The 11,592-nt window shown below is 41.3% G+C and overlaps 1 protein-coding gene across 2 annotated transcripts in view; it reads right to left on the bottom strand.

Moving 5' to 3' along the window:
- Positions 1-224: 224 nt before the first annotated feature.
- Positions 225-11,592, bottom strand: part of POLD3 (DNA polymerase delta 3, accessory subunit) — a 50,461-nt gene continuing 39,093 nt past the window's right edge. For both annotated transcript variants that reach the window (XM_055320817.1, XM_055320818.1), the window contains exons 10-12: positions 8,929-9,041; positions 7,485-7,560; positions 225-2,077 (exon numbers count right to left, since the gene is read on the bottom strand). In XM_055320817.1, coding sequence (XP_055176792.1) covers positions 1,875-2,077; positions 7,485-7,560; positions 8,929-9,041 — 392 coding nt within the window. In that variant the 3' untranslated portion in view covers positions 225-1,874. The remainder of the gene's footprint in view (positions 2,078-7,484; positions 7,561-8,928; positions 9,042-11,592) is intronic.

The raw sequence follows: 11,592 nt of genomic DNA, 5'->3' as shown, positions 1-11,592 counted from the left end.
GTGGAGTTTTGAATAAAAAGAAAAAAAAAAAGGCCACCACTTTACTCCTTTCTAAGCCTTGTAGACAGCTAAGAGTTAAGGCAGCATACCGGGTGTAGTGATCACAGGATTTGCATAATCCTTTTAAAGGTGGAACTCCAACCATGAGCAAGAACTTTCCAGTTCAAAATTCAGTTATACTAGAGATCTCAGAATAATTAAAATAAAAAAAAAAGACCAGACCGTTGTTTTTTCTTTAATTTTTCATTCTTATTTAGAAAAATGACTTAGAGGCAATGACAAAAATAACCATTTTAAAAGAGATCACTCTCTGGAGGTTTTTTGTAAAGGTAAGTGCAGGCTTTCCATCCTTTCACATTTTAAAAAGAAAAGGCTGTGGAATATGTTAACCTTTGCTTGCTACACAAAGCCTCTGCCTTCTAAGTCCTGGACATAATGCCAGGACTCCTCTCTCAAACTTCTGGTCTCAATCAAGTTCACACAGTGCCTGGCCGGAGAGCTGCATGATGGCTGCTAAAGATGTTCACGTTAATCCAAGATCAGCTGCAATCATAACCTTAAACAGTGGACGGCTGACTGCATCACGACATACGCAGGCTAAGTCAGACATCCCTCATCTGTTAGTTGTGAGTCACGCCAGCAGCTGAGCCTGTGTTCTTTCCCCTGGACCTCACTGTGAAGGATCACCACCACACACCATCTCCATCCACGGAGCTCACTGTCCAGCCATCATGGAAATCACTTAAAAGTTATCATTGAAATAGATTATTTTCCATAAGTAACAAATGAAAATGTTTTACTAGCTGTTTAGTCCTACTAACAACTCAATCTCTCCATCTTTTCTTGGGCAGCCTGTATTTTCAGGCAAATGGGAGGGTTACAAATACAGATGAACAACATCAGTATAAAAATGTGTGCTTTATCTCTTCCTCATTACATTCCTGTAAAACTGCTGTTTCTGAACATTCAGGTTCCTCAATAAGGAGAAATTTTACTCCATTTCACTGCCTGGGTTTTACTAAGTATTGAGTGGGAGAGGGGAGGAGACAAAGATCACAAAGAGCAGTGTAAAGCATGCCCTGTGTCAGCAGCATGGCAAGGTCTCTACTGTCGTCAATGCTAACACTAAGTAATTTCTGGTAGAGTTGAATACATCATTACATTTGTGCTCTGCCTGAGGCTTTTCCCTACTTACTAATTGCAAGTGAAGGTCCAGAGAGTTTTTGTGAAAGGGGGAGAACACAAGCAATGAGCTGGTCTGTAGCCAGGTGTCAGTGTACTTTATAACAGAGGAAGAGAGGATTAGGGGATTACGGGGAGATTTTTGTTTCAGCCTTTAGTCCAACCAAGATTTAAAAGACTTACAGAAAATGGCTTCACACAGAAGTACGGTAGTGGGAAAGAGGTTACAGGGGGAGTGGTAAACATGTCGAGTAAACTTCAGGGATAAATGAAGACCCACACAAGTCCACAGAATGCAAAGGAACAAGGAAGAATACTTCCTGAGCCATAAGTGCTCAGGGCGCATGGTAGGTAGGGCCCAGTGAATGAGCAACTAACTAGCTTCAGTGATAATTCTGAAACCTGTTATAATTTATTTTTGGAGTGAATTCTTCTCCAGAACAGGTCAAAGATTGTGCTTAAAAAAATGTCCTTAGAACATATAACAGCTTCTCAAATATTCTTTTTGCCTCTTGCTTCCAGGGTGCTTTCCCTTTGGTTAAAAACCAGAAACAGTGTAAAGCTCACAGGATGGAAGAAGTCTTTTGATACAGGCAAGGTGAGGCACAGGATGAACTTACACAGTAAGTGAGAGTCTGCCTTGGTCTTCTCCCTTGACCACTCCACATCTCAGAACTAACAGAGATGGCTGTTTACTTCCTCTGGAAGAAGCCGGTGATGGATACTTGTCTGTTGGCTTTGCCCAGAGCAGCAGTCCCTTTCTTTGGGCCCTTTCGTTCTTCTTTGGGTTCTTTTTTCACAGTCATAGTGGAGGGTCTGTGTATGGAGGAGGTCTTCATCTTAAGTTCTTCTTCACTATCTGTGCAGGATTCACTCTCATAGACTTTTTCAGTCACTGGCAGAAGAAGGAAAAAATGGGATAGGAATGGGTCAAGTCATTTAGAGCACTACTATTAAGAGAATGAGATGTCTCATTCACTCTGATTCCCTCAGACCCTCTGATCAAGGCGAGTGTGCTCACCTGGTACCAAAGCTTTCTCCCACCAGGAGATCACATCCGGCCACAGGTAGGAAGTACAAATCCTGAGCTCACATGGCCTCAGAACCAACATTCATCCTGTCTCACTGCTATGTCCCATGCCTTTCAATAGGCCCTTATCATTTGATTGCCCAAATTCTGCATTTGGGTCCTGGTCTATGCTAGCTAACTTCCTAAATTCTGTACTGGAACTGTCTATATTTCAGATACCTACTTCTACCTCTATGCCCTGACTTCTTCAGTTTCACTTCCCTGGCCAACAGTGCTTGCCTATGTCCACTGCTGGTTTCCCTGGCCCTAATTTCTGCTCTATATGCCAGTCCCCATCCTGTCTAGCTGGGCGCACAGTCATGGACCCTCCTGGCTAGTTCTATCCTGATATCACCCACTCTGTATATCCCAAGTACAAAGAATTATACTCAACTGTTTGATTCTTAGGTCTGAATGACCAAGCAGTGGTCTACATCATAAAGATAACTGCCCCAAGCAAATTCAATCATAGGACAAACTTGATAGTTTTAAGTAAAGACAATAATAAAATGAGAAACCAAAGTTACCAATTCTTTTAACTCCCTATCAGCCAAAGGCATATTTTGCCTTCTCTTACATCAATAAAATTCACTGACCCCTCCCCAAAGGAAACTTTGAAAAGAAGTATATCAGTGAGCAGTCAGTACAAAGAAGCTGAAAAGGGCACAAGCAATAACTTCCAACAATGAGGTCAGAGACTGATGAGGGTCTCTTTAGTATTACTGTGGTACACAAACCAAACACGAGAAATAGTACAATGCCACCTTCCTGTGACTTGAGAGAGCTGCAGCAGCTGTATAATCAGTTGTATTAACCTCTAAATTCTTTCTCAGCCTTAAGGGCTGCAGCCAGAGGTTGAAGAGAAGCAATAAGGGAAAACATCTCCTCTTGGTTGAACACAGTAACCTAATATGCATAATTAAATGCTCAAACAATTGAAGTGAAAGGTATTTTTCCACTTATAGAACAATAATAGGTTCAAGCACTTAATTAATTTTTATAAAGATTTTATTTATATGAGAGAGAAAGAGAGACAGGAAGGCAGAGACACAGGCAGAGGAAAAAGCAGCTTCATGCAGGAAGCCTGATTGAGACTCGATCCCAGGACCCCAGGATCACACCCTGAGCTAAAGGCAGATGCTTTTTTTTTTTTAAGATTTATTTATTTATTCATGATAGACACACACACTGAGAGAGAGAGAGAGAGAGAGAGAGAGAGAGAGAGAGAGAGGCAGAGACACAGGAGGTGGGGGAAGCAGGCTCCATGCTGGGAGCCCAACGCAGGACTCCATCCTGGGACTCCAGGATCGCGCCCTGGGCCAAAGGCAAGCTGAGCCACCCAGGGATCCCCTAGGCAGATGCTTTAACCGCTGAGCCACCCAGGTGTCCCAATTATTTATTTTTTAAAAGATTTTATTTATTTGAAAGAGAGAGAGAGCATGCGGGGGGAGAGGGGCAATGGGAGAGGGAGAAGCAGACTCCCCACCAAGCAGGGAGCCCAACGCAGAACTCGAGCCCAAGACCCCGGATTCATGACCCAAGTTGAAGGCAGATGCTTACCCAACTGAACCACACAGGTGCTCCTAATCACTTAATTATTGATTGTTCTTTTTAATAAAATATACTAGTCTAATTGTTCTAGAGGCAGTGGCTTTGGAATCAAACATATCTGCATTTTAGTATCAGTCTGCCACTTAAATATTCTCAAACTTTTGATGTGCATCAGGATCACCTGCAGGGCTTGTTCAAACAGATTGCTGGACTGTATTTCCAGAGTTTCAGATTCAGTAGGTCGGGGATAGAACTGAGAATTCCCTTTTCTTTTTTTTTAAATTTTATTTATTTATGAGAGAGAGAGAGAGAGGGAGGCAGAGACAAAGGCAGAGGGAGAAGCAGGCTCCATGGAGGGAGCCTGATGTGGGACTCTATCCCGGGCCTCTGGGATCAGGCCCTGGGCTGAAGGTGACACTAAACTGCTGAGCCACCCGGGCTGCCTGAGAATTAACTTTTCTAACACGTTCTCAGGAAATGCTGGTGCTGCTGGTCTGGGGACCACACTTTGACAATCACTGTTCTTTCCTCCCCTGTAAAATGGGGTAACACTGCCTCATAGAAAGTACGGATGCACCTAGTAATCTTAGGGCAAGTACCCCTCCATGCTATTTTTCCCCCTCATAATGGGAAAGTCATATTAGAGGTAAACTGGCTGTCGGCAGTGGAGCTTCCTTTCTCTGTACCCATCTAATCCCACTAAGGTTGAATAATTAATGGTTCCCTCCTTAAGAGTTTCTAGGATCTGTTGATCTGTCATTACTTTCAAGAGCCTAGAATTCATTTTGTTGATTCCTGTCAACTTAGAGGTGCTACACACACACACACACACACACACACACACACACACACACACACACAAAGTATTCTCAAAGGCCTTATTACTCAACTATGCTCCAGACCAGAGGCATTAGAACCTCCCATGAGTTTACTAGAAATGCAGAATTTCAGATCCTGCCTAAGGGCCTCTTGAATCAGAAGTTAGATTTTATCAAGATCCTCAAGTAATGCATATACTTAGACAAGTTTGAGAAATGTTGCACTAAGATACTTAAGGAATTCCCATGGTATACCTATAGGTTCAGCAATTATGATCCCTGAACACTACCACCATCTTATAGACAAATTGAAAAGATTATTGGAACAAACTTATGAGCTACTATTTACTCGGTATCTTCAATTAGGAAAGTATGAGAGTCACATGCAGATATAGAAAAGAAACAACTTACTAGTAGTTGTTAGCGTAAGACTTGCTCCTCCATAAGCTGTATTTTGTATTCAAATGGCAGCAGGTCTATAATATTAAACTCTAAAATCAATTAGCTCATTATTTCATTACTTATTACTGAAACCACTGGTTGTCTCATTGCCAATTCTGTGCAATGCATTGCTTGGCGGGGGTGGGGTGGGGGGGAGGTTGTTAAAAACCAGTGAGGGCAACACTGACAAAGTTTCTTAAGCAGCACATGTGGTATACACCGAGAGCTAAAAGAAGGATTTCTATATTGAAAGCTGTAGTTATTTCAAATTACAAGACAAAGGAGATTTCAACTTAAAGATATAGAACTTTTATTCTATTTTAACTGAATAACATGCAACTGGTCTGTGCTGTCACAAGACAACCCAGTTAATGTGGGTAACATCAGAATTATTCTCCATTCAAACGTTTGCTCTTGGAAATCCACCTCATCCAGAAGTCTACCCCAAACTTATCTCAGGGGCTCAAATCCCTAGTCCCTGCAGCAAAACCACAAAAAGGGAAAGATCAGTTTTTAAAACCCCCATACCAACTCTGATCCAACATAGGACAGGGCAAGCCCCCTATGCTGGTACACTTGGAATAGTCCAAACAGAGAGAGGAAAGCACAACTCCTTTGTTGGTAACAGGGGCCAAGGTTCCTTGGTTGAGTTTGGACTAAAAACCTTAAAAAAAAAAAAAAAAAAAGTGCTATGTGAGCACAGTTTTCTTTGTTGCATCCAAGGCTCTTTATAGTCCTGTCTGGAGACAGGAGTGCAAAAAGCCCACATCCCATACCTGGCCCAAACTTGAGTACTGTTTTGAACAAAGCAATAGGTAATTAGCCACAAACTCCCAATGAATGCTCACAATGATATATCTCACATTTTTCTTTTGGGGTAGAAGGAGGAAAAAACTGGCACTGAGCCTTTTGTCCTCTTAAATTTAAAAGAAAAGAAAAACAAGAATTTCAATAGTAAATATATATAATATCACCAATAGTCAAACAAAAAAAAGGCCTGAGAATATACTATTAAAAGACTGAAAGCAGACAAAACCAAACAGAATGAAAAACCAAAAATCCAACCCTGCTCAAAGTCCAGAATTCACAGGCTCACAAAAAATTTGGCACTGAAAAGACAAATTTCCACATGTAAGGAATTTTATTCCCTGATCATCTGCTACGATTAAAACAGCACAGGCCTTTTCAGAGGGGTGGGAGGTGGGGGAACAATGAGATGGAGCTCACACTAGTTCTAACAACCACATATCCTAGAAAAAGTGGATTCTTTGGAGTTGATCAATCTTTTTAGGATGTAAGTTTTGAACCAGAAAAGGAAAATCAAGAAAGGGAAAAAATACTCTAGGAGAGCAAGTGCCACAGAAAGGGAGAAACTACAATTATGAGCTAGCCAACTTACAAGAGGTTCAGAAGCCTAAGCCCACAACCTTCTCTAAACACAGATAGACAGCATCAGGACTGGAGGTTGCATGGTGAAAGGCCCACAGAAACTTGGCTCAACTAGGGAAGGGTAAGATACGCTTAAGCAATGGCTGGAGAATCACTTATAACTCAAAGTCTAAATTCTAATACCTCTCTAGGTCACCATAGAAAGCCTGTGACTTACAAACAGGAAACATAAAGGAAGTGATGTGGAAGAGTCAAACCCCTCTGTAGAACAAATGGGACAAAATACCAAGAAGACTCTTGACTCTCTTCAGAGTCTCATCATCTGTGGGGCTTCTTTTCCACTGTTCAAATGTATAAAACAACCATTGTAAAAAAAAGTTTCTCAACGTCTGTAACATCTTAGGTTGGTACTATTTCCATCTTGAAAGTGTGTGTGTGTTGTTTTTTTTTTTAAAGATTTGACACACACACCACACACACACACACACACACACACACACGGAGAACGAGCAGGTGTGGGGAGGGGCAGAAGGAAAGAATCTCCAGCAGACTCCCTGCTAAATAGGGAACGTGATACCAGTCTCGATCTTATGACCCTAGGATCATGACCTAAGCCAAAATCAAGAGTCAGACGCTCAACCAACTGAGCCACCCAGGTGCCCCAAAAGTGGTTTTTAAATGTCACTTCACCTGCATCTTCACAACTCCACATACACATAAAAAATGGATATTTTACATCCATTCCATAGATCAAGAAACTCCCCACCAGAGGTGATGTGACTTTCATCCAAGATCTCAAAGCTCATTTCTGTAGCATACGGCCCAAATAAGGACCCACATTCTGTACTTTAGTGTTGTAGTGTTTCTCTATACTCTGCTACTCAGAGTGTGTGCCACAGACCAGCAGCATGGCCTCACTTAGGGATGAGTCATGTGCACACTCAAGTTTAAGGAGCACTGCTCTGTATGAGATTACAAAGCCTCTTTACAGTAATAGCTCTATCTCTAGATTTGGAGCCAAAAATCCCTCTTACCTATGCAGCCTTCCTCATCCACAAAGGTTTTTGATTTCAGCACCCGTTTTCGTTTTCTTTTTTCTCCACTTGAGCTCTTAAAAAAAAAAAAAAAAATCACAGGGAGATCAGAGGTTACAACATCCAGCCAACCAATTAATCTATAGAGAAGAATAACAAAAGCTTTTTAATCTATAACAATCACTCTCCAAATATTTATTCCATGATGATAAAAAGTTGAATGAGGAACTCTACCCATTTCCTTTCAGGGACTAGTCCTACCCACAGACAAGTTCTGTTATACATGCAAGCTGGATGTTTAATTGTTTATGAGATGAGAAGCACATTCAGCAAAGAACTATGTTCATTTGGGGATGCCTGGGTGCTCAATGGTTGAGCTTCTGCCTTTTGGCTCAGGGTGTGATCCTGGAGTCCCAGGATCGAGTCCCACATTGGGCCCTCTGCATGGAGCCTGCTTCTCCTCCCTCTTCCTATGTCTCTGCCTCTCTCTGTTGTCTCTCATCAATAAATTAAAAAATCTAAAAAACAACAACAAAACTGTTCATTCAGTCAACAAACTTTTGTTGAGTAGTGTCAGCCCCATGGCTGAAAAGACCAGGACAAGGACTCAGTCGGGGAGAGAAATAAGACAAACAGACCTCTGTAGTTCACTGTGGTAAGGTCTTTAATGGAGGGCGGTGGCAGACATTATGGGAGCAAAAGGGAAGGCCCCTAAACCACATGAGAGGTCTCCAAGGCATCCCCCCCTTGCTGTAGATACTTGCTATTTCAGCCTCGACACTGCAACATTGCCTCCATCTAATTTAGTCTCACATAGGTTATTACTAATATCAATTTCCTTTCATCTCCACTGGTCTTTTATCCATTTTCTCTTCAGCTAATGAATAAATCAGTGCAAAATTTAAACAACAGTCTTAATATAATTAAGGAAAACTAACAGTCATAAAAGGAAAAAAAAAAACTTGTTAGCACCCCTTTCCTCAACTCTTCATTATCTACTCTAATAGATACAGACAAGGCACAGTTGAAGATCATTCAAAACTATATTTCCCCATTTGTTACCAGCTTTTCTCACCTTGCCCTGTTCCAGGAGAGTTCATGAAGAGCAATAAATGTATATAAGTTGCAAGCAAGACCTTATTTTGCACAATTTCAACAGGAGTTGGGTAGCACAGCAGCCCTGATGCTAGAAGTCATGAAAAACAAAACTCCCAGGCCTGACCTCTGCAACCTTCCTAGGATTCTGCCCCTTTAGCCAAACTCTCACTTCAGGTGATAAGAGAGGGAATGCCCAGTCTATAGTACCTACAGAAGAGCAAAATGAGACAAGAGCCCTCTACTGGTATCTGTGAAATGTACAGCAGCATCTGATTCAGCAAAGGAGTTTCAGATCCTTGGGAGACAAAGGACAGATGGAAAGGCAACCATCCCAGTACAGTTTTACCTTGATGGAAGGAGGCTCTGGCTCAGTCTTTGGCACTGGTTCAGGAGGTGGAGAAGGAGGAGGAGGTGGAGATGGTGACTCAGCTTCATAATCCCCAGGAGAATCTGCTATGACTGAAATAATGAAATAAGCTTAGATAAGAGAGAGAACTGTGGTACTATCTGGTACAATACCTTCTCCAGTGGCTTTTTAAACTTCCACATCCAACATAAGACATTTTGCAAGCAGTAATTCATGACAACCAAGGGCTGTGCAGTTATGTATCTTTAAAATACACTTTTTCTTCAGGCATCTAGGTAGCTCAGTCAGTTAAGTGTCTGACTCTTGGTTTTAGCTCAGGTCATGATCTCATGGGTTGTGGGATCGAGCTCCCTCTGGGTCTCTGCACTCAGCAGGGAGTCTGCCTGAAGATTCTTTCCCTCTGCCCCTTTCCCTGCTCACTCTCTGTCTCCCTCTTTCCTTGGAATAGATAAATCTTTAAAAAAAAAAATGAAACACATTTTCTTAATTTTATACAAAGAAAACGAGAGAATTAAGAATTACTAAAGCTGGACTATACCTTAGAGATCATCTTATCTAAACTTTTTACTTTACAGGAAAGTCAGGATATAAAGTTGTTTTACAAATATCTGTTGATCATCTACATGTGTCATGTATTGCGCTTGTATTTCATTTTTCCTCACAACAACCCTAAGAGACATATATTATTATTCACACATTACAGTTGAGTAAAAAGAGATTCAAAGAGGTTAATGAACTTGCCAAGATCACAGAGCTTATAATTGAGGCAAGAGGTTTTCAACCTCAGTCAGTCTGATGCCACAGCCTTACTATCCCAACTATCCTGTGTTGCCTCACCATTAAGGGCAGACATTTTCTTTAAGTGGATATAATGCTCGGATTATACCAAATGTTCCATGCTCGGGTTATGTCACAGTCTTTGGGACTGTGATATAAAGATTATTTGCAATCATCTAAGATGTTAGATCAAAAATTTCCAGCTGACTTTAAGAGCATAAACTTTGGAAGAAAAACCACTTTGAAATATACACAATTATAACTCTAACAACTTAAACTTGCTCAATATTGTACAGGGCAATTATTTCTAGTAATTTTGGTACACTGTTCTGCTACAGTGAGATTGGCAGGAAAGAACACTTTTAGGAAAGAAATATTGACCTGGAAGTGGTATCACCCGAGAAGAGAGAATCACCAGAAGGATCCCACCATTCCGGAACAGTTCCAGAAATACTGATCTTGTATAAAGTCCATGAGAGAGGAAGTGAAAATCCTCAGCTGACCTATTGCTTAATCATCACAAAGAAATTGCTGGTAAAAAGACTGGGTAGCTGCTTAGCCTCACCTGCTCCCTGAATCTCCTGGCTGTATTCAAATTCTTAGCACAAGTCTTGGATCTGAAATTCTCCCAACTGATTAGGTCAGTGTTAAAAATTATGACACTGGAGGGTTCAAGGCCAAATGACCTAAAGAGGTGAAGTACAACAAGAGCCAGAATGAAACAATAAATTATACACTTCAGTATGAAATGGGCCCCAAAACTTTATAAGCTCTGGAAGCAAGAGTCAGAAACATATGAGGAAAGTGGTCCAGCTAGCAACCCAGCTGTGGGAAGCTACATGACAGGAGCTCAAGTAAGCAAGAGCAAAGTCAAATCACAGAACCAAGCTTCTATTTTTCTAAAGGTATAGCAATTAAGAAAACTGTGTCACATGTTTTACAGGGGCAGGAGGAAAGTTTACACAGTGAGGAAGCCAAAGAAAAGGAATCCAGAGTACTCACAGTAATAAATTTAGTTTTAATTCTATTTCCACTTCAGTAACCACAAAAACACTTAATCCTAGTGGCACCCTCTAAGACCCCTCTCACGACACTGTATGGAACTGTTTGTTTATCTAGCTCCCCCTCTGATTCTAACCTCCATAAAGGCAGAGACACCACAATTCCCCTGGCACTGAACACAGTATTTTTAATAAAGGAAAACAATCATTTTCTGAACTAAATTTGGGATGAGGGACTTCTGGGTCAAAGAAGAGTCAGCATAAACGTCCCTCTCCCTTCCCACATCCCCCAAAAGAGAATCATTACAATGATGGTGATGGCAAAGGAATGAAATGCTGTGAACCTGCCCCTCCACCCCTATCCCTACACCATAACAGGGAAGAGAAAAGAGAGAGCCAGGAACTTGTAATGAATAAGAATTTTCAACAAATTCCCAGAAGATGGAAGGCAGATGGGAGAAAAGTTGACAAGAGAAGCATCAGTCAATTAGATGAGTCAGACGGGAAAGGTTACTATCTATTACAAAACTTCTATTTATTTAATTTTTCAAATTGTGTCTCACTATAAGAAAATTTTTTAAGTAAAAATTTTTTTAAATTTTTTTATTATTATTTATTTATGATAGAGAGAGAGAGAGAGAGAGAGAGAGAGAGAGAGAGAGAGGCAGAGGCAGAGACATATGCAGAGGGAGAAGCAGGCTCCATGCACCGGGAGCCCGACGTGGGATTCGATCCCGGGTCTCCAGGATCGCGCCCTGGGCCAAAGGCAGGCGCCAAACCGCTGTGCCACCCAGGGATCCCCTAAGTAAAATATTTTAAGGAAGGAAGGATGGGGAAAACAACTAGAATCTTCTGGGCTTTACAA

The sequence above is a fragment of the Nyctereutes procyonoides genome, unplaced genomic scaffold (genome assembly GCF_905146905.1).
Source record: "Nyctereutes procyonoides isolate TBG_1078 unplaced genomic scaffold, NYPRO_anot_genome, whole genome shotgun sequence".
Lineage (NCBI taxonomy): Eukaryota > Metazoa > Chordata > Mammalia > Carnivora > Canidae > Nyctereutes > Nyctereutes procyonoides.
The sequence above is the reverse complement of the archived record's forward strand: the minus strand, read 5'-3'. Positions and strand labels throughout refer to the sequence as shown.